This window comes from Sapajus apella, unplaced genomic scaffold, assembly GCF_009761245.1.
Source record: "Sapajus apella isolate SASKATOON/1434 unplaced genomic scaffold, GSC_monkey_1.0 scaffold25, whole genome shotgun sequence".
Classification (NCBI taxonomy): Eukaryota; Metazoa; Chordata; class Mammalia; order Primates; family Cebidae; genus Sapajus; species Sapajus apella.
Window position 1 is genome coordinate 18753788 of NW_022436965.1, and position 24297 is coordinate 18778084.

The window sequence follows — 24297 nt, forward strand, 5'->3', positions numbered from 1 at the left end:
TTATTTTGAATGGACACAAAATTTTACAATTTATGGCGTACAGTGCGATATTTTAATGTATGTATATCATGAATAGCGATCAAATCAGGGTAACGAGCATATCCATTACCTCAACTATTTATCATTTCTTTGTACATGGGTAAAGAAAATGTGGTGTATCCATTTATCTGTTGATGAACACTTAGCTTGATTCCATATCTTCGCCATTGTGAAGAGTACTGCAATCACCGTGGGAGTGCAAATGTCTTGTCATCACAGTGATTTCCTTTCAATATGATGTACGTCTATATATATATACTCATATACACACATATGGCGGATATAGATAGAGAAGAAAGGAAGATCACATTTGTACCTAATGCTTTCTTCTTTCCTATTGCTACTTTCTTTATATTTTTATCTTTGAAGCTCAGATTTATCATAAATGTTGTATACAATTTAAAATATTGTCCTATTCCTAGTTGTTTATGGTAGAAAGATACCATTCTGCTTTTAACATCTCCTTACCAGATGTGAAATACTCCCAAATATTCCAAATGAAGCAAAGCTTTTCTTGAAAACCTGTACCCTAAATGGAATCAAGTAACTAAAAATTGAACACAGCTCATACAAATTTTTAACTTCATGTTACAAATGTCAGTACAAAAAATAAATTGAAGATTAAATTGCTATAATCCAATTTCTAATATCCTTTTCCGTATGATGCAGTGGTTTGTTTTTTTCCTCCAGATCTCATGTTGAAAACTAATCCCCAATGTAATAGTATTGAAAGGTGAGGCCTTTAAGAGGTGATTGGGTTATGAGGGCTCTGCCTAAATAAATGGAAACATCATTTATGGATTAATGAATTAATGGATTATCACAAGAATGGGACTGGTGGACCTTTAAGAAGGATATATAGTCACATATACCCATATATTTGCTCCACTGACCTAAGTTGGAAGTGAAGGTATTATAAGAAATATGTAGTATAATAACTGGTGGAGCCTTTTGATGACTGATGATTCTGATAGATGATTTTATCTGCTCTATAATGTCAAAATTTAAAAATCATAATTATGAAAATTTTAATTATAAAATGTAATACATTATAAAATACTATTTTAGATTTATTCTGGTACCTCAGAAGTTTAATGTATTGGGGTAGAATATAATACTATAAGTCTTTAGAAGTTTTAGATTTTTGTCACAGTTTTGGCTGAATATTTAATTTTTTAAAAGATTTAACTAAAAGGTGTATTTGGTACTATACTCATTGTTACTGTTATTCTTTTGCCACTCCAAGTTGGAAGGTTTGTTTCCTTATTGAGAATATAAAGTAAATTTCTTTGTGTTAACTTTCAATATAGATCAGGTCTTTATGCTATATTTTTTGGCCAGGGAAGAGGAGGTCTTACCTGGAACATGTTGCACAAAACAAACAAAAAATAATATAATAGCCAAACTCCTCCTTGACCCTCCAAATGGCTTATAGAAGTAGCTGGAGAATATCGTATTATAATTATTCTGCTTAATTTGCTCTTTGTTTAGATTTAAAATACATCTTTCAAACATCGTTTAAAGGGAAAAAGGAATCATGTCAAAATGTTTCAGGAAATGATTTAAATTAGACATAAAAAACATAGTTCTAATTTTGAAGTATTAGTGGAACCTAAGCAGAAATGATTAGTGCTCTCTTTAAATCATTACATGAGTCTTAAAAGTGGCTATTTCAAAGCCTAGAAATAACACTGTGTTACTGACTAATGTCTACAGAATACTGGCAAAAGATGCAGAATAGGAAAGTAGGTGGTGTGAAAATTTTAATTTTTAAATAGCAAAGCCCCTGTCTGGGTATTGTCAGTAACTTTCAGAAGTCCTAGAAAAAATGGTGATTAGGTCAACACAAGGAAAACAGCAATTAACAGAATAGGAATTGCAAAGAGCTTCAGCCAATGGAAAAAGAAGCAAGGCTTCTGAAGACTCCTGACAACTCGTGTCTGCATGGGTTTCAGTGACCGGTCCCACTGGGTTAGGATGGCATTTCTGGCTCCTGGCCACTTCCCTGGGCCCACCAGCCTAAACTGGTAGGGACTACAAGGGCCAAAATAAACTTCTGTGGCCAGCTTGGGATCTGTGAGAAACAGCCATGGGATATTGGGCTTTGCCCCAATGAAGGAGGTGAGTTCATCCATATATTCAATGTAATCTGTGCATATGGTGTCGCTTTTGCCAAACCTAGAGTTGGGAAAGAAAACACCACTGTGGATACCCAAATTCTATATAGAAGCAACACCAAGAAAATGGCTCACAACCTTTTATCAGTGAGAATTAACATCAATCTCTCTCTTTAAAAAATTTTTCCCACACTGCATTGACGTACGGCATCAATTTCTTGTGTAAGTAAGGAGACTATCACTTGTTTATCCTGTACTTTGTATTTTTAAAAAGAACTTTCATATTGGTTTCATTTGGAAATGCCCCAACACTGCAAGGCAGCTGAGGAAGACATTTTTTTATCCTTATTTATAACTGGATAGATCGTCTCTTGCTCAAATTATGCTTCTATAATAGTTCATGGCACTGAGCGAATTAGTGACAACTAGAAATGAAGCCCAGTTCTCCAGATTTGTTCTCATTTATCTGAGTCATTTTCATTAGAGATATACCTTTGAACTATCATCTACGACTTAAAGGATTTATGGGCTAGAGAATGGAAATTCACATCCATGTGTTCCCAAACTCCTCTGATTTCAAATCCTTTCTGGGTTTTCTTTCTATGATATATTACAGGAAGCATGGAGGTCTAAAACTGTATAATGTAGATTCTCAATCCTACTGTTCACTCTGTGTCTTGCACTAAAAAGAACTTATACAATGTCAGGAGCAACGTAGGTCTTTAATATTTGTTGAATGGATGAATATAGCTTGTAGCTGTCATTCTAATGACTTCATTCAGGATCATTTAAGATTAAAACACTTCCAAGCATTCACAAAATCTGACTTTTCTATGGAAATCCTACACTCCTATTACAATAGGTACTCTTACCATTTGAGCTTTTTGTCCATTTTCTCTTTAATGTCATTCACCATGTCTTCCCTAGAAGGCAAAGTACAAGTTCCTGAAAAAGAAAAAGACATGGTGATAGTTAAATGAGTCTGGCATAAAACCAGCCTGCAATTTTCCCTTTTTAATAATAAGTTATGAATCACATTAATTGGTGATTATTTTCAGGCAGACATCAAATTCAGTTCTAGTCTTCTCAGAACTCATTTGTCATAATAGTTAAAAATTACCAAAATAGCTTTGCTCTTAAACTGGTTATAATATGTTTAAAGTCTGTGTCATAGATATATTCTAATCTCTCAGTCATAATTTAAGAATGTTATCTTTAAAATTATGGCCAAACAGAGGTGAATTAGCATTACTTTTCAAGATTTAAGAAGAAAAAATTTCATAGAAATTAATCCTGCTTTGCCAGAAAATGGAATTTCCAGAAGATAAGATATAGAGTTTGGTGAAGGCCTAAGTCTTTCTATGGAAAGCCAATAGTCCTTGAATGTGACTGAGGATATGGACAAGTCACCAAGGACATAACAGAGACATAGATCTGACTAGGGGCTGACCCAGGATCTCAGGTTTACATAAGTTTGCAGAGTTCTCTGAAACCTAGACCAAAACATGCTTTTGTGTTCAGAAGTACTTGAAATTTAGGATGATTATTTAGCAATCCTGGGATCAACTTGAAAGAGAATAAAACTCAGCCCAGATATGATTGCTCAAGACCTACAATGACTTGCTTAATTTCCCATTTCTACACTTCTGACAGGGAGGGTCACTTGAACACTTCTGTATACATGACCTGATCCCAGGTCTTAGAACTTGTTCTTTTGAGGGGAAGAGACTGAAAAGATAGAGACTGTTCATTATCCCACCAACTATGGCCATTGGGTTGCTTGTAACTAGCCCCTCTTGTGTTAGTACTCTGGTTTCCCAAACCTAGGTTGTATTCCTTGTCTCTCATTTCCCTTAAGAGAGCCTGTGCCTTGTACATCAATTTTCCCCATAAATTGCCTTGTTTCCTTTCTTCAGAGCCCAACTTAACAACTCTTGTCCTCATAGAGAGTTAGGGTCCCACCCTTCCTTTAATGCCAGCCTCTCTGGGTCTGAACTCTTAAGTAGAACCCTGAGTGAAATTTCATGCCATTATCTTCCTGGCTACTTGGTCATATGATCTGTATCTTCCCACAACCGTATTTCAGCCTGCTGCTGGGGGATGCTGCCAACCTTTCTTGCCCGACCCCAATCAAGTTTGTTGTTTCCTCAGTATTCTCATATATTACAGACTGATCATCTGCCACAGTTAGTACTTTCTGCCTCTATTGATCCACTATTTGCTCTTATTTAACACATGTCAGGGAAGAAAAAAATAGTAGTAGAAAAGCCATTGCCTTCTAGCAATCATATTTTCCATAACTGTGGTTTTTTGAAGTTGGCTGAATATTGGCTTATAAACATGTTTTCTTATGAAGTCTTCAAGCAATGTAATTCTACTGAGTTTTGCAGTCACAATTTTATAAAGTTGTCATTCACTCAGTCTTAAATGCATGCAAGCCCTGGTGGTCTCAAGTCTAATGAATGATCTTAGATAATTATCAGCTGTAAGAAGTTATAAGTCACAAAATACCTCCTCTAATAATATCTTGTACTATTGTAAGATAATTCCAAACTGGTATACTTTAAATTACTTCCAAAATATAGCATCAAAGAATATGTAAGTATAAATTCTCGAAACTGAAGGGGACCTTGTAATTCAGATTATTGTTTTCACAAAGATCCAAGGTTATGCTCACTGGCATTCATCTTCCCAATGCATGAGTCTCTTTATTGACTTACCCTTTATTACTTGTGCTGCCCAGCGGGCCTGGATGTCAGCCGTGGGAATGGCAGCCCCAAGGGACTGGACAAAGCCAATCACTGCTATGGTTGACTTTTCAAGTAGAGGAGGAAAGACGCCTTTAAATAAAACAATCTCATTGTTTCTGCTTTTGATGATAGACTCATCAAGGAAGGGGTAGGAAAAACTATATCCTGTTGCAAAGATTACACAGTCAATGCCTTCAAATATGGTTCCATCCTCAAAAATGGCTGAGGTCTCTGTGAATTCCTTCACATTAGGCTTTATGGACACAGTGCCACAGAGAATGCGAGCTGGAAGATCATCATTAAATACAGGCTCTTTCCTCAGGGCTCTGTATGGAAAACAGAGACAATTATTAGAAGTATAATATTTCCTTCTTGTTTTATTGGTCTATATACAAATTGGGAAGGAAAAAATGACCCAAGATTTTTTTTTTTTCTGAGTCAGAGTGTCTCTAATATGGTTGAAGAACAAAACTGATGGGAGTCAGCATTGGGAAGTAAGAGAAGTTGCCATTTGCTAGCCCCATCTCTCTTTTCTGTGATCCTTCTCTTCCATGGAACTCTTTCCAAATCCCAGAATAAACACTTATACCCAGTTCCCTGTTAAAGCCTATTTCAAGAAAAACTCTGAAGTGAGGGTACCTTGGTGTTTACATTTTTTTAGTTACTACTTATTCCATGGGAACTTTGATAAGATTAGATTTTTTAAATTCTTGGTGTCTCATATTTCTCATTTGGAACGTGAGTAACATTTGTACTACCTCAGAAGTTCCCTGAGTGATATAAAGAATTCTGCACAGTCTCTAGCATATGCATAGTGCTCGAAAACATTAACTGCTATTCTCAATTCAGTATACTCCAAGGTAGTCATCATAATGTGGTAAAGATCTAATAGGAGGAGGAAAGTCAAAGGTATGAAAGCTGCAGGTAGCCTCTTGAGGGATGAAGTATGAACCCTTTGCAGACAGAGGAACCAGTCAGGTGAGGGAGGGAGCACCCAGGAATTTAAATAAGGCCAGGGGGAGGGTGCCAGTTTGAGGCTTTGGCCACTGTGAGTCTGGAAACTACTTTTTTTTTGACTACTTTTTATTCAGTAATATTTGTAGTGGGAGAAGATAAGTCTGAACCCATGGATGAATGTGAATAAAGCTAAAGGAAAGAGTGTTGTTCTTGTATGGTTGTGGGAGCTCTGAGAGAGTGCTACAGGCAGATTCCACTGGAGAACAAACTGAACTGGACAATGAGATTGGTTGGAATCTTACTTGGAAAAAGGCTTGACTCACTTGCACTTATTACCTGCCATTTATTTTAAACCTGTGGCTGTCAGGTTTTCACGTCCACCACCACACTGAAACTACTCTCGTCAGGGCCATCAGAATCAGGCTACCAGATCCAATGGTCCACTCTCACGTTCCCCTTTATTTGACTTAGTGTTTAACACAGCTGATGGTTTCCTCGTTCTTGAAACACCGTGTTCATTTTGTTTCCAGATCATCACTCTCTCGCAATTCCTTTCCTACCTTACTGGCTATTCTTTCTCTGTCTCCCACAGACATCTCTTCCTGACTTCTGGACAATGGCATACCTCAGGACTCAGCCCTCAGTCCTTTAGTTTCCTCCATTTACACACATTCTTCAAGAGATGTCATCTAGTTCCATTTCTCCAGGTACTACTATTTTCTCATGACTCCAAAATTTTAACTTATGGTTTGAGCATCTCTTCTGTCTTGTATTTCCCACTGCTGCTCAACATCCTTCTACCTGAATGTCTAATAGACATTCCAAGTTTAATATATCTAAAACTAAACTTCTGTTCCTCCTGTAGTTTTTCACGTCTTAGTAAATGTCAGCGTCATCCTTTTTCAAATGTCTTAAAGATATTCTTACTCCTTCCTTGCTCTCTTGTCTTTTGTCCAGTCCACAGAAAATCCTGTTTGGGTCTACCTTCAAGCTATCCAGAAATCTGTTCAATTCTAATCACTCACTGCTAACAATCCTGGTCCAGACCAACATCCCCTCTGATTCAGATTTTTGACAGTAGCTTTTTAACTGGTCATTTCGCTTCCTTCCTTGCCCTACCCTTACAGTGAATGATGACCACAGCAGCTGGAACAATCTCTGCAATGCTAACTTAGGTCTTGTCATTCATTTGCTCAGATACCTGCTACAGTTTCCCATTGCTTTCAGCGTAAAAGCCAGAGTTCTTACAATGATCTACAAGGCCCACACTATCTGACAATTTTTATGTCTCTGGTTTTATCCCCTGGCGCTCTCCCTTCATTCCCTTTTCTCCAGAAAGAGAAGCCATTGTTGTTTGTTGGTCATGCCAGCCCTGCCCATGAAGAGACAATGCTTTGACTGTGTCCTCAGTCTGAAATACTCTTCCCCACAGATCCTGATGGCTCATTCCCTCAACTCCTTCAGAGGTTTTCTTAAACGTCTCCTTCTCCCTGAGACATACCCCGGAAATTGTCCTGACAGCACTTGCCATTACCCTTGCCTGCTTTGTTTTCTTCTCTACAGCACACATCACCATATGAGCTTCTGCTATTGTTTATTGTCTGTTTCCTACCACTTAGAATGTAGGTTCCATGAGGACAAGGATTTTTGCCTGTTTCGTTTGCTGCTATATCCACAGGGCTAAACACAGGACCTGGCATATAATAAATGTGTAATAAATGTTTGTCAAATTAATGAATTCACTTTGATATAAACAGCTTGTAACTTGAGTTTTTCACCCCGTGTCAAAGTCATTTCTTGTTATATTACTGGCTTGGAGGATGTTATAGGAGAAGATGGGAAGGAGACTGAAGATGCAAGCAATTGGTATGTATGTGTTTAGTGAAAGGGGTCCATTAAGGGGTGGGTAATGAAATGAAAAGGGAAAGGTAGGACAGGAAAAGTTCTCCTGCTGCGCTTAACTTTGCCATTGAGTGAAAGGCAGTAGAGCAAGTGGTTAAGAGTGAGAGGCTCTGGAATCAGCAGATCTGGGTTTGTTTGGAATGCTGTTTCTACTTCCTGGCTGTAGGCCCTTGGTAAAGTTATTAGCTACACTGAAATCAGTTATATCTTCTCTAAAATGGAGATACTAATAGAGCTATCTTCACCATTGTTATAAGGATAAAGTGAAATAATATGTGTCAGAGCCTTAGCAGAGTCTTGCTAAAACTCTGACATGTATAAAATGCTTACAACAGGTTAACTTTGATTATTATTACTCCCAGAACTAATTCCTGAGGCATTTTATAATTTTCCAGCTGTGTAAATAAGGAGGATTGCAAAATAGGAAATCACTCTTAATTTTTGCAGTTCTTTATCTTCTGATATATGAGATGTGATTGCTAATACTTTGATTTGTTTTGGGGTTACAGCACTTTAAGGGTTGTTGACACTGAACCGAAGGTCAGGAGACATACCACATTTAACTCTGCATTACCCATTTAAAGGCATCAAGCCATAGTTTTCATGCTTGAATCTTGCATTCATCTCCTTCATGTACAACCAGTCAGAGATGACTGTCGGTAAATTGTTCTTGAGGAAGGTTCCAAATCGAGTGACAAGCACCATGTCCCAAGGATAACCATTGTCCCAGACCCGACTCATCACCCAGGAGCCACTTCTGGAGCTGATGATGACCTTAAAAACACCAGTTCAACCATGAAAGTAAAGACCGTTTCCACTGGATATTCTGATGAGCTCCCCAGATCCCTCTCAAGGAAAGGATCTGTTACCCCAGCTCCAGAAAGAGGTGTTAGAAGGCATCTCTCAGCTGTCAGTACTCTTTGACAATTGTTTTGGCTGAAGAGAGGGACCTTGCCCAATGACTTGTACTCTTTCTGAGTTTACTCCATCTAGTGACTGGTCAGTAGGGATGTATAAAGGCCCAGTCCCTCACCTCCAATTGGGGCAATGCCAAAGGACCATCCCAGCTTCAAAGTAAGGGAAATGGAAGCTTCCTTCCCTTCCTGCAGAAGTATTGATCCTGAGAGTGTTCCCAAAGAAACTTCTGAACTTTGCATGTACATCTTAGGGCCAGCCACCCTGTCATGCTGCTGTAGACAAATTTTCATATTTTAATCAAATCTCTGATATAGGTGACTAATAACTGAATTCTAGTCATATTTTTCCTAGTGTTTATTGCTGTCTACAAATAAGCAGTTATGATCTCAAAATAGGCATTTTAAAACAAAATGCTGGCTACTAGCTGGAAAAAAGGTGAGAAATTTGCAATCAGAAAACCATACGCCCAAACATCGGCTCTCCTATTTATTAATGATGTGATTTGAAAAAAATTCCTTTACCTTCCCTAATCTTGTTCCCTCACCCCTAAATGAAGAGAATCAGAATTTTCTTCATCAAATTGGTGTAAGGGTTAATTCGATGTGATAAACTATGTTACATGGCTAATGTCACTTGGCAGACAGTATGTGCTCAGTAAATGTCACTTTACTTTCCTTCCCCTTCTGTTATGCTAATCTCTAATCATGTAGTTTTTAGGCTTTCTCTGTTTCTCTTTTTTAAAACCAATTTTTATATACCGTATCACTTTAAGGCATTTGTTATAAGAGGAACTAGACAAATAAGAGACTAAAGGAGGCCAGGCACAGTGGATCATGCCTGTAATCCTAGCACTTTGCGAGGCCAAGGCAGGAGAATCATCTGAGGTCAGAGTTCTAGACAAGCCTGGCCAATATGGTGAAACCTCGTCTCTACTAAAAATACAAAAATTAGCTGGGCATGGTGGCAGGCACCTGTAATCCCAGCTAACTGGGAGGCTGAGGCAAGAGAATCGCTTGAACCCGGGAGACGGAGGTTGCAGTGAGCCGAGATCATGCCATTGCACTCCAGCCTGGGCAGCAGAGTGAGATTCTATCTCAAAAAAAAAAAAAAAAGACCAAGGGATCAATTAATTAAATGCAGAGCCTCTGAAATTGATCTTCCCTCTAGTTTATCACATTTACAAATAATCACATATGCAAATACAAATCTCTTAAAACTATGAATTTATCATAAAATTCCTAAACCCAGGAAGCTGAAATAGTGATTTACCTTTATTTATGGAGAAATCTAATTTTTTTTATCCTGTCACTCAAGTCCTTGAAATATGCAATAAATCTAATCCCAATCTTTCTTTCCTGTAACTCAATCCTAAAACTACTGTTCCCTGGTTTCAGAAGCTTTGGCCTTCAGTTCCGTAGCACTTCATGGCTCAAACGCTAATTTTCTCGATGACTTTCAAGAAGGCAATTGACATTTCTGGTCCTTATTTGTCCTTTCTGTAGTAAAACTACCTTCTTCCCACAAGCAGAGGAGCTCATTTACATGAAAGTATTTGAGTACCATAATGCATCATACAGATTGTTAGCATTAAGAACCCCCATTCAGGCAACATGAACCTATAATCTATGATAGTCAAATATGCAGTGCTCATTTTCTTGTCTTCATGCCTTTGCTCACAGCATTTCCATTTCCAATTCTAAGAACAGCCTCTGTCACCTCTTCAGTCACATGGTTTATATTCATTGTTCAGGGACTGGTTCAGTTCTACCTCCTTTGTGAAGCATCCAGTTCTGTAATCACAGCATTTAGTGCCTGAATCACTTGTTTATCCTTTATTCTAGCGGCAGCTCTTGTTCCAGAGCAGGAATCATGCCGGTTATGTTTACCACTTTCTTCAGCACCCAAGTCAGTGCTGGGCACATAGTAGGCTCTCAGTAAGTAGTCATGGAATAAATGTATGCATGCATGCATAAATGAATGAATAAATGAGCCACTCTATATTGCTTAAATCTCATTCAAAAGCTTTACCTTTATAACAAGCAGGTTCTATTTTTTATCTGTTTTACCATTGAGAAACCTGACTCAGAGGGACTGAAGGACTTGCCCGAGTTGCAGAGTCATAGCCTTAACCCTAAATCTGTGCTAGTTTTAAAGAAATTGATCAGACACATTAGGCACCAAATGTCTTGAAGAAGAAGATTGTTGAATGACAGTATCACTCCTTGCTGATGTTCTGCCTTTGTCTATCAAACGATTTAAAACCTCACTTGTTACTTGGGGAAGTTCAGATATGTGAAATTCCTCTTAGTCTTTACATCAGATACCCTTCCCTAACTCCCCTACATTTCATATCACACCTTTCAAATGATAATAACTCTTCTGTCTCTTATAAGAGAGCCCCTGAGTACTCAGGTGTAGTACCTGTTCTGCTGTGTGGCTGAGTTCTGTGGCAATATCACAGCCCGAATTCCCCAGGCCAACCACCAAAACACGCTTTCCTTTGAATACACCTGGTTCTTTGTAGTCCCTGCTGTGGAAGCATTTGCCTTTAAAGTGTTCCAGTCCTGAGAGAAAAGTAAGAAACATATGACTCAGTTTCATTTCCATTTAAAAAAAAAAAAAAAAAGACTTTAACAGAAGGGACCTTGTGAGTAGATGCAGTCACAATAATGTGCTTTTTTAACACTCCAAGTGTATTCGATATAACAGAAGTATATTTTAATTTAATCTGCTTATACTTTTAGAAAAAGAAGGCATTATCGAGATGTTCATTTTTGTCAGATATGTAGACAGAAGCTTACATTTTGGCCTTACCTGGAAAGGACTCTTTTGGTAGGTTGGGGTATACATGATGTCCGGAACAAACCATCACAGCATCAAAGACAGTCGATTCTTTTTGCCCATCCCTTTCAGTGGTAACATCCCATTGGCCAGTCATTGCAAAATCAGGACGTTTATTTACGTTGGATACAAATGTCTAAGAGAAATACAGAAGGAAACCCTTCTTTTCTATGCTAGCAAATGGATTTGGCAGAAACAGTATGGAAAAAAAGAGAAGTGGGTTAGGAAAAATATTTAACTCATTATTAAGGTACATATTACAAATATAAAATTCCCTCAGAATAGGTCAAAATGCTAAGTGGTATCTGTATATTAGTCCATGCATGATTTATTGTGCATGATCAGTATTTTCTGGAGTACAAGAGTGACACCCCTTGAAGATATGGCAGTGAATTCAATTACAGTTTACAAGAGGTGTACATCATGTGTACTAGAAAATCTGATGACCAGTAATGTTCTGAATCACATTCCCATATGTTCCAGTTCAGTACATCTGTCTTTGATGTACTGAACTTTATTACGTACTATTTCACACATATTGGAGAATATACACACACAATCATATATATGTAACATTTTTGTTATGAAATATAAAATTAGCACTTATGAACCCATAAGACCTAATACATCATTTGTTTAGAATAACTCTGGGACGACATCAAAGATACATATCTATATTTTAAATTGGCCAGTACATCAAAGATACATCTATCTTTGATGTACTGGCCAATTTAAAATTCCCTCAGAATAAATCAAAATGCTAAATGGTATCTACCTATTTGTACTGATATACTCTATCTTTGAGGTACTGAACTAGAACATATGGGATACATTATTAAATCTGTTAAAATTAAAATTCTTCAAATTTCTAACAAACTCCTAGGTGATGTTGATGTCATTTGGATTATATATTGAGTAGCTTTGACTAGGTTATCAACAAATATTTGTTCAGAGCTAAATGGATGCCTATTGGTATGCTCCCTGTTTTAAAAAAATCTTTCAATTCTTCTGATTATATTGGAAAAAGACTCTCTATTTGGTATTAATTATTCTGGAAAACTTTATTATGTACTATTTCATACATATTGGAGAATACACACACACACACACACACACACACAGACTCATATATGTAACATTTTTGTTGGTTATGAAATAAAGTAAGCACTTATGAACCCATAAGACCCAATACATCATTCATTTAGACTAACTCTGGGACTATTCAGTAAATTAGTTTTGTTATTGTAAATGGCAATTTTTTTTTGGGTATGGTTTCTGCCTTCTGCTGGTTTACAGAAATGCAATTTATTTTTACATATTGATCTTATATACCACCACCTTGCCTAATTTTTTTGTATTGCTATTCTAATAATTTATATATTCTGTTGGATTAACTACATAGACAATCATATCATCTTCAATAACTGTGTTTGACTTTGAGTTGTCATTCCTTTTATTTTTCTTATTGCACTGTTTCTTAAATTTCTTAAGATTATTAAAAAAATAGTATTTAGGAATTCTTATCTTGTTCTGGAACTTTAAAGTTAATGCTTCTAACTTTTCATTGTTTAGCACAGCACTGACCGATACCAATATAATATGAGCAACATATGCAATCAAAACATTTCTAATAGTCACATTAAAAAGTGAAAAAAATGTGTTATTTAACTCAATCTATCTGATATGTTAGCATTTCAAAATGTAATTAAAATAAAATTTATTAAGGTATTTTACATTCTTTTTCTCATAGTAAGACTTGAAAATTCAGTACATATTTTATACTTACAGCACATCTCAGTTTTGTGGCTAGTGGCTACTATATTGAACAGTGCAGATTTAAGATAATGATTGTGTGGCTGGGAGCAGTGGCTCACATCTGTAATCCCAGCTGGGGAGGCCAAGGTGGGTAGATCAAGAGGTCAAGAGATCAAGTCCATCCTGACCAACTTGGTGAAACCCCATCTCTACTAAAAATACAAAAATTAGCTGGGCGTGGTGGCACACACCTGTAGTCCCAGCTACTTGGGAGGCTGAGGCAGGAGAATTGCTTGAACCTGGGAAACAGAGGTTGCAGTGAGCTGAGAACACAGCACTGCATACCAGCCTGGGCAACAGACTGAGACTCTGTCTCAAAATAATAATAATAATAATAATAATAATAATAATAATGTTTGTGTATGTTTTGCTGGCTCAGGATAATTCCCCTCTAAGTTTGGTGAGAGTTTTCCTTTTTTTTCTTTCAAGCACAAGTAGGTGTTAAATTTTGGTTAATTTAACTGAATTTTAAATTCTGAATTTGTTAAACAAACATGGTTTTCTGCCTCTAACAGGTTTTTGTAGCAAAACATATATTTCTATTACTTAGTATTAAAATACCCTTGCATACCTAGGCCAAACTCAGCTCAATCAAGGCAGTAAATCTCTTTTAATACTCTATTGGATTCATTTTTGAAGGATTTTTGCATTGATTTTCATGAAGGATATTGGCCTGTAATTTTCCCATTTCATGTTATCTTGTCTGCTTTTGATGCAGGCTGGATTGCAGTGGTGTGATCTCAGCTCACTGAAACATCTACCTCCTGAGCTCAAGCAATCCTCCCACCTCAACCTCCTGAGTAGGGAACATAGGCATGTGCCACCACATCCAGCTAATTTTTGTATTTTTTGTAGAGATGAGGTTTCTCTATGTCACCTTGGCTAGTTTCCAACTCCTGTACTCAAGCAATCTGCCTGCCTTGTCCTCCCAAAGTGCTGGGATTATAAGCATGGACCATTGCACTTGGCCACTATTGTTTATTTTATTAGTGTTTTCAGATAACTTTCGATTTTGTACATATGCTTAATTTTATATTTTATAAATTTTATATCCCCTTCATTCTATGTTCTTTGAGTTTATTCTGGTTTTCTTTTACTAATTTTTTAAACTTTTTTACCTTATTTTTTAAACTTTTGTTTCTAATATAAACATTTGCATTTATAATTTTCATGAAAATAGAGCTTCCTATGTTTTCCACAAGTATTGTTACATAGACTAAATTAACATTCAGTTATAGATGTTTTTAAAATCCCATTGAAATCTTCTTTGACCTATATGTTATTTGGGGGAAAAAAGAGTTTTTAATTTCCAAATTCATGGGTATTTTGCATTTATTTCTTTAGTACTGATTTCTGAATTAGGGGTGATTTGGTCTAAGAATTGTATATGGTCAAATTTTGTGAATTTTCCATGTATTCTTGAGAAGAAGGTAATTCTCTAAACCTAGAGTTAGAGAGGTCACAGTTAAAAACACTGACAAATTAGAAAGGGATACTGAAAGGAACAAATGAGAATCCAGTAGTAGACATATACTTCCTCAGCATTATGACAAAAGCTAATTTGTCAATAACATCTTACCTTAAATTGTATGTACTTTAGGAGGTTCTTTTCTTTGGCAAATGCAATGATATATTCCTGGATCTTGCTGTTGTGCATGAAGTTGGGGAAGTCATCAGGATATGGAAAGTCTGGGAAACACATCATCTCTTTGGAAGAGTTGGTAAAGACTGATTTGTAAATGCTAGCCCTGCCCTCCTCTGCATGGTCCTGTGAATGTACAGTGTCAAATGGAAGAGAATTGGTAAATGAGTATACTGATCATGGTCAGAGCTAGTTCCAAGTAATTACAGTCATCCCTTGGTATCTATGTAGGGTTCCAGGACCTCTGTGGTTACCCAAATCTGCGATTGCTCAAATCTATTATATAAAATAATGTAGTATTTTTATATAACCTATATACATATACTTTAAATAATCTCTAGGTTACTTATAATACCTAATAAAATGTAAATGCTAAATGAATAGCTGTTGTAGTATATTGTTTTTAAATAGTTTTAAATATTTTTTTGAATATTGTTTATCAATGGTTGGTTGAATCTGTGGATGCAGAACTTGCAAAAACAGATAGCCAACTGTATACTTATTTGAGTCATCCTTTATCCACAGAAAATTCAGTAAGACACACATAAATTAAGTTCACTTAAACAATTGATGCTAATCATGGAAACTTATTAAGGGAATTTCAGACATGGAAGAATACCTTTCTTAATATCTTTTAAGAAAAGATATCAGTCTTTTCCGAGGGAAACAAATTTTAAATTTCATTATGTCTTTGAGGCATATGTAACTAGAATCATTTAATTTCCTTGAACCATTAAATATAGTGATGGAGAATTTTCAAAATTCAACCTTGCATAATTTCAATGTGTCAGATCATAAGCACAAGCATCTAATGGTCAATTTATAAAAGCAAAAAGTAATAGGAGGTTGCAACTATTGATCAAATTTGTAAATGTAAGCATTTTAAAACTTAATATTTAAAAAATTAACCTTAGAATTTCTACAATGTATAAAATAAGCTTAACTATTTTGAATCTAACACAGAATTTATGGACATCACATGCCTTTCGAGTACTTATGTAAATAACAGAGTTTTAGCTTTCAGCGATGTAAAAATATCTGAATTTGCTTTAACTCAAAGAAACTATAGAACTATACTAATAGAGCCTTAGAAAAAATGTTAAGTGAAGATGAATAAAGAAAAAGAACATTGAAGAAAGAATGATCAACAATGAGAAGATTAGGACATTGTGTTGTAGTTCTTTACCTTAGCCACACACTGAAATAAACTGGGGAGCTTTAAAAAAACACTGAGAGGTCCCACTCTCAGAGAATTTGATTTAATTGACAAGTTTTAAAAGCTCTTCAGGTAATTCTAAGGTGCAGTTAAGTTTGGCAGTCACAACGTAGAGTTCAACAAATAGAAATTAATGACCAACAAGCTACAGTTACTGTGGAAGAGCTTACTATAGGACACATTTGTTACAGCTGTGAGCTCTGCAAAGCAAGCTGTTGAATAAATAAAAGGCATTACATTAAAAGTATTGGTAGGAGCATGATTAGGAAGAGGTGGAGCCTTGGTTTAGCTCTGTTAAAGCACCAAGGTACTTTAATCTGAAGTTTCATGATCAAAGATCAGACTGTAGGTCTCTATGTATAGTTGCTAGTTCTGGTGGAAAGTACTGAGCACTAGACATTTCTAATTAGAGCTCATCTAATTCAAAGCTGTCATGGTACCCAGAACATGAATTTTTAGTTTAATATTGAAATATTACAATCATGTCAAAAGCTGATGTGGCTGCAGCTTCATTATTGACAAATAATTAATTGGCAGATTAGTTGCCATATTTACTTCAGAAAGCAGTGTGTTCTTGATATAGGACATGAGTTTTCTGCCACTCACATGGTTTGTTCACCCTGCTATGTGCGTGTGGGATGGGGAGGTGAGAGAATTTGTAGCTTTCTGAGTTGGGTAAGTTTAAAGAGATGATAATCAGCATAAAAAGAGAAGAAACATTAAAGAAAAAAAATTGATATATAGTCTAGAAAAACAGAGGAAGTTAAAAAAGGGTGATATGCCCAGAAAAAAAACCTCTATTCATAAAACTTCATGCAAAAATTTATACAATTTACTGATTTATTGTTTGGGAAGCTCTTGAAAAAGGAGAACATTTTACCCAGATCCATGGCCTAATTGTGAATGTGACCTGTGATAAGGCTGCAGATCTGGGTGAAGTGACCTCCTTCTGTGACCAACTAAAGTGAGGGAAATACATCATTGTGGCTCTAGATCAAGGTTGGAAGTCAGGACTATAAGGGCATAGGAGAGTGCTGTAGAAAACAGCTCCAGAAGTTTCAATGGTATGTACCCTTAGTGTTAACTAAGTTTTAGCTAATGTTTGGATCTCTCTGAAATTTAAAAAGACGTAAGATAATGTAAAATGCTGATGTTAGAAACCAAAGGTAATGCAAATACAAAATTAACACAATCTTACAACAATCTCATAATGTGAATACTAGGCCTATTACTGCAGACTTCTAGTAATCTGAGAAACACGGATGTTTACTCCATCATTTGCAATCTGTAAGCCCCCTCATAGTAGTATAATAATTAGAAAATACTAAAAAACTAAAGGTATTAGTTTCTTGTGGCTGCTGTAATAAATTACCACAAACTTGATGGCTTAAAATAATAGGATTGATTCACAGTTGTAGAAGTCAGCAGTCAGAAATCACTATCAGTGGGCTGAAAACAAGGTGTGACAGAACCATGTTCATTTTCAGAGGCTCCAGGAGAGAATCTATTTCTTGTCTCTTTTGACTTCTGGTGGATGCTGGTATTCCTTATTTTTTTTCAGTGGCAAGAGCCCACTTGTATGCCTTTACTCATGGCTCCTTTGACCATCTTCAAAGATAGAGTATAGCATCTTCAAATTTCTTTCTGTTGAGATCATCATATCGCCTTCTCTCTTCTGCCTCTTTGTGTTAAATCTCCCTCTGCCTCTCTCTTTTAAGGATGCATTCATTATAGCATAAGAGGCTCACCCACATAATACAGAAAAATATGTCCATCTTGAGATTTTTAACTTAATTATATTTGCAAATACCCTTTTCTCTTATAAGTAAGATAACATTTTCAGGTTCCAGGAATATGCAATATCTTTGAGGTGGGGCATTGTTCAATTGTTCAGCCTATTACAGAGCAACCTCTGGTTCCCAAAAATTCACATCTATCCCATCTGCAAAATACATTAACCCAATCCCAACATCCTCCAAGTCACAACCCATAGCAGCATGAAATCAAGTTTCAACTCACATTTATATATTTTCAATTCAGAAGTCCCAAACCTCGTCATTATCTAAATTATCTAAATCCGGTATGAATGTGACTCTCGGTATGGACCAGGATGAGGCAAAATTCCTATCTCTGAATCAGTGAAACTAGAAAACAAGTTATCTTCTTTCAAAATATAGTAGAGGGACAAGCATGGGCAACCCTTATAGACATTCCCATTTACCAGGGAGGAAAAAGGAAAGAAAGTAATCACTAATCCTGAGCAATTTTGAAATCCAGCAAGACAAATTCCATTAGGCTTGAGGGCTGGTAAATAATCCTCTGTGGCTCAATCCTCTGCCTTCAGGGCCTGAGTCTCTACCCTCTGAGCTATCTTTTCTTATTCTTGAAGGGTAGTACATGTTGCAGTTCAGTTTTATTTTAAAGTCTTCCTCGAGCAGTAAGAAAGGCAGATTAGCTGTCTTTGGCTGTGTTCCTCTCAATAGCCATATCAGCAGTGTGTTCTATCTTCAGCAACATCTTGCAAAGTAAGTTTGAGTATAAGGCTTTGGTTAAGATCACTACATATAAGATGTGGCCAGCCCAATAGGCCACTTGGTGAAATGGCAACCAGCAATTTACAAAGGGGTTAAGAATAGGATGGAGAGAAAGGCTTGAATTGGGATCCTTTCTCCACCATTATCAGCTGTGTATTTTTTTTCTTTTCTTTTTAAGGTTCAAATTCATTTGTAAAAGGAAAAAAAATACCTAGCTTACAGGATTATTATACAGATGTAATTAAATAGAAAAAGTAATATGTCATACAGACAATGCTTGATAAAATAGCTCTAAGTTTGCTTGACAACAAAGAAACAAAAATAATAACAACCAAACAGTCCTAAGAATCATCAATGTGTTAATCTGAAGCCCTGTCAACATATTCCAGTAACATGTAGTAGGCTCCATAACACTGTGTAAGGTGCTGGGTGGTTTCAAGAGTTTTTTTTGCCATCTGCAAAGTATCTGTATTAGTAAGAATGATATCTCATGTCTTTATAATATTTAAAGAGCTGTTACATTATTTCATTCAACACTCACAACCTTTTCATTGAGGTAAATAATATACTGATTTTGCATTTGAGGAGGAGATAGTGGCTTAAAAGGGTTATTGATCTTCTTAAATTTGCATATATATTAATATGTTTATCAGAAGAAGAAAAATAAGACTTAGACAATAAGACTAGAGGACCTTACTGATTGAATGGAGCACATAGGGAAGCCCCATTCCTGCTGTTGTTTGGCAACACATGAAGTGATTTAATGAGTGATACGTGCATATCTGCTAATAGAATTCTTATTATAAATGCACAGGGACAAAGGGGCATTGAACAACTTCAAAGTAATTCTCAATTATGTAGTTTCACAAGACCAAAGTCAGCGCCTGAAACTTTAAAATCCATGGTCCCAATCACTTTAGTAACCTCACCAAATGGATGGGAAAAGCCAACAACAATAAAAAACTTATCTAGAAACCCATTTAACCAAAGAGGTGAAAGATCTCTATAGGGAAAACCACAAAACGTGAATAAAAGAAATTGTAGCTGACAAAAACAAATGGCAAAACTTGTCATACTCATGGATTGGAAGGATCAATATCATTAAAATAACCATACACCCAACAGACTTAATGCAATTCCTAACAAAATGTAATTTTTTACAGAATTAGAACAATTCTAAATATATATATATATATATATATATATATATCTATATATCTCCCAAATAACCTAACCAATTCTAAGCAAAAAGAACAAAGCTGGAGGCATCACTTTACCTGACTTCAAATTATATTTCAAGGCTATAGTAACTAAAACAGCATGGTACTAATATAAAAATAGACACATAGATCTGTGTAACAGATTAGAGAACTCAGAAGAAAAGCCTCATACCTACAGCCAACTAACTGATCTTTGGGAAAGTTGACAACAACATACACTGGAGAAAGCACACCCTATTCTGTAAATTGTGCTTGGAAAATTAGATAGCCATATGCAAAATAAAAGTATCTATCTCTCACCATAAACAAATTAACTCAAGATAGGTTAAAGATTTAAATGTTAGACTTGAAACTATAAAAATTCTAAAAAAAAAAAAAAAAAAAAAAAGAGGTAAAACTCTTTTACTTAGGTTATGACTAAGAATTTATGACTAAGGCCTCAAAAGCAAATGTAATAAAAACAAAAATAGACAATCTAAAAAGCTTTTTCACAGGAAAAAAAATAACAGAGTGAAAAGACTGTCTTCCGAATGGGAGAAAATATTTGCAAACTATGCATCCAACAAAGAACAAATATCCAGAATTTACAAGGAAGTCAAGCAAACCAATCTTAAAAAAAACACAGATAACACTATTAAAAAGTGAGAAAGGTACATAAATAAGCATTTTTTAAAAGACATACCAATGGCCAATAAAAATATGGGAAAATGTTTAACATTATGAATCACCAGAAAAATGCAAATTAAAACCACAGTAAACACCCATCAGAATGGCTGTTATTAAAAAGTCAAAAAGCCTGGGCATGGTGGCTCATGCCTATAATCCCAACACTTTGTGAGGCCAAAGCCAGAGGATCATTTGAGGTCAGGAGTTTGAGACCAGCCTGGCCAACATGACGAAACCCCATCTCTACTAAACATGCAAAAATTAGCTGGGTGTGGTGGTGCACATGTGTAATTCCAGCTACTCAGGAGGCTGACATAGGAGAACTGTTTCAACCCAGGAGGCAGAGGTTGCAGTGAACTGAGATGGTGCCACTGCACTCCAGCCTGGGAGAGAGATTGAGACTGCATCTCAAAAAAAAAAAAAAAAAAAATTCAAATAATAACACATGTTGGTGAGCCTGTGGAGAAAAAGGAACACTGTTGGTGGGAATGTTAACTATAGTTAACTATAGAAGACAGTATGGAGATTTCTCAAATAATTAAAAACAGAACTACCATTTGACCCAACAATGCCGCTGCTAGATATCTACCCAAAGGAAAAGAAGTTGTTATGTAAAAAAGATTCCTACATCCATATGTTTATCACAGCAGTATTCACAATAGCAAAGAAATGAAATTAACCTTGTCCAACAAGGATGATCGAATAAAGAAAATATGGTATATACATACATACGTATACACACACACACACACAGAGACACATATGTTTATATGCACACACCATGGAATACTACCCAGCCATAATACAGAATGAAATTATGTCTGCTGCAGCAACATGGATGGAAATGGAGGCCATTATCTTAAGTGAAATAACTCAGAAACAGAAAGTCAAATACCACTTGTTCTCTCCCTTATGATTGGGAGCTGTATCATGTATATACATTGACATGCAGTGTGGGAATAATAGACACTGGAGACTTGAAATGGTGGGAGAGTGGGAGGGGATTGAGTTATGAGAAATTATTTAATGGGTACAGTGTACATTATTTGGGTGATAGGAACACAAAAAGTCTAGATTTCACTGCTACACATTATATCCATGTAATAAAACTGCACTTGTACCCCCTAAATCTGAAAAAAAAATGTGAAGTGATTGTGTTTTAAATGAGTAAATCATTTAATTGTAATTACATAAACCTAACTAATACTTACCATGAACTTTTTGTCCAAGTGGCTCTTACTAATGATCTACCAAGGGAGAATTCTGTACCAGAGAATTTCTTTTTTTTTTTTTTCTTTTGAATTGTTGGTTTTTATTTATTTTATTATTTTTTTTAATGTATATTTTTCATTGCACTTTAGGTTCTGGGGTACATGGATACATGTGCTGATCATGCAGGATTGTTGCATAGTTGTAACAGAGAATTTCAAAGCCCATTATCTAATTTACTTCTTGACTTGCAAGTAGGTCACTTTCCAACCTGTTCTTGACACTGTACTTAGTGGATTCCAATTCTAACAGATATGATAATTGCCATGGTAGCAGGTTTAGAAACCTGTGTGCACGCAGTGTGTTCTTATACACTTCCCAACCTATTTCCCTGTTTATTACAACAACATGCTACTCACTGAAAATTTCCACAGGCCCCCAATGTCATTGCTCTTCTCAAAGCAGGTGGGCTCCAGCCCTTCCTCCAGACAGCATCTGATGGAGGCCAAGCCACTCACGCCAGCTCCAATGATGGCCACTTTCTTCCCCATGGTCACCTGTGCAAAGGCCTAGAGAACAATTCCAGCAATAACATTACTGAAACATTATTACCTATTTATCTATTTATTTTGATTTCACTCTTTGGCTTAATAAAACTTTACTTTTTAAGAAACACTGGCTGAGTATGATACTTCATGCCTGTAATCCCAGCATTTTGGGAGGCTGAAATGGGAGGATCACTTGAGCCCAGGAGTTTGAAACCAACCTGGACAACAGAGTAACAGCCTGTCTCTACAAAAAAAAAAAAAAAAAAAAAAAAAAAAAAAAAAAGTCAGCTGGTGCGTGGCACATGCCTGTAGTTCCAGCTACTCAGGAGGCTAAAGCAGGAGGATCCCTTGAGTTTAGGAGTTCCAGGCTACAGTGAGCCATGATTGTACCACTGCACTCCAGCCAGGGTGACAGAGTAAGAACTTATCTCTAGAAAACAAACAAATTCCTTTAGTAATCTAACTGCATTTTCATTTATCTCTAATTTCTAAAGAGAAAGTTTTCTTCTGAAGAAAATAAGCACTTTGTTTTTAGTCATCAGCTTTCCAAAATTAAGAGACTGATGACATAGCATACATATTTATCCTTTTTGCTTTTGGACTTTGTAATTTACTGTCTACAAAAATGAGTAAGCAGAATAAATAAAAGAAGATTCACAACTAAAACACATGTAGACACATCCACCCACCCACCCACCCATATACATATGCATGTATATGGGAATGAAGAAACAAATATATATGTATGTATATTTGTTTACAAACATATACATTCTGTACCTTCTTTCTATTTTGATACAGATAATGAGGAACAAGATCTGAAGATGTCTGTATTTCAGTGTGCCGGTAGTCCCAGCTATTCAGGAGGCTAAGGCAGGAGGATCACTTGAATTTAGGAGTTCTCCCCACCAGTAGTCCCAACTACTCTGGGGCTATATATTCCTGTTTAGGCAGGAGTATCGCTTATGCCCAAAAGTTTGAGGCTGTGGTGAGCTATGGTTGTGCCACTGCACTCTAGCCTAGGTGACAGAGTAAGATCTTATCTCAGTGAAAAAAAAAGTCAAGTTCTTACCTAAAAATAATCTTTTCCCACTACCTTCAACCTCCTTTCTCCTCTAAGAAAATTACATTTCCTAACTTTTTTCTGTTCCTGACACTGTCTTTAGGTTCTACTACTACTTCTCTCACTTTTTTTTTTCTTTTTAGACAAAATCACATAACTATGCAAAGAAATAGACTTGGATGATAAAAATCATGATCCATGATTCCCAGACAAACTGCCTGAATTATGTCACTCTTATTCTAGCCATATTCAATGTAAAACTACAGCATGCTCCTCCTTCATTAACCCATCCCATCCTCAGCCCTTTACTGTATCACCCTTTCTTCCTCCCTCCCTTCCTTTTTCTCTCTCTTTTTCTTTCCTTCTTTCTCTTTCTTTTCTTTCTCTCCCCTGCCTCTCTCCCTCCCTCCCTCCGTCGTCTTTTCTCCTTTTCTTGAGATGGAGTTCTGCTTTTGTTGTCTAGGCTGGAGTGCAGTGGTGCCATCTCAGCTCACTGCAACCTCTGCCTCCCAGGTTCAAGTGATTCTCCTGCCTCAGCCTCCCAAGTACCTGAAATTACAGGCACACATTACCATTCCTGGTTAATTTTTGTATTTTTAGTAGAGACTGGGTTTCACCATGTTGGCCAGGCTGGTCTCCTACTCCTGACTTCAGATGATCCACCCACGTCGGCCTCCCACCTTTTTTATTTTCCTACCCGTTCTTTATCTTCTTTTCTTCTGTATGTCTATATCCTGCCCAACTGCCTGGGCAGTTTGAAAGAGAAAATGCTCTAGTGAGCCCACACATTAGCAAGATTGTTGGAAAATGGGAGGAGCTGCTCTTAAAGAGATAGTCATTTCTTGGTCCTCAAATGGGTG

At 36.4% G+C, this 24297-nt stretch overlaps 1 protein-coding gene across 1 annotated transcript; it reads right to left on the reverse strand.

The window, feature by feature from the left end:
• Positions 1-387: 387 nt before the first annotated feature.
• On the reverse strand, positions 388-24194 carry LOC116560148 (dimethylaniline monooxygenase [N-oxide-forming] 3). The gene is made up of 9 exons (XM_032291403.1): positions 24135-24194; positions 22246-22383; positions 14919-15107; positions 11498-11660; positions 11105-11247; positions 8340-8539; positions 4877-5232; positions 3029-3101; positions 388-2217 (listed from the first exon to the last, which is right to left on the reverse strand). Exons 2-9 carry the CDS (start codon positions 22375-22377, stop codon positions 1875-1877), a joined length of 1599 nt encoding a protein of 532 aa, XP_032147294.1. The 5' UTR covers positions 22378-22383; positions 24135-24194; the 3' UTR covers positions 388-1874.
• Between the last annotated feature and the right edge of the window lie 103 nt (positions 24195-24297).

Excerpts from the sequence above, each read along its gene's own strand:
- LOC116560148 (XM_032291403.1), bottom strand. The coding sequence starts at position 22,377 with ATGGGGAAGAAAGTGGCCATCATTGGAGCTGGCGTGAGTGGCTTGGCC. Across the intron at positions 11,248-11,497 it reads ACCAAAAGAGTCCTTTCCAG|GACTGGAACACTTTAAAGGC; the intron begins GTAAGGCCAAAA and ends CTTTTCTCTCAG. Across the intron at positions 5,233-8,339 it reads GGCTTGATGCCTTTAAATGG|AGCCCTGAGGAAAGAGCCTG; the intron begins GTAATGCAGAGT and ends TTTTCCATACAG.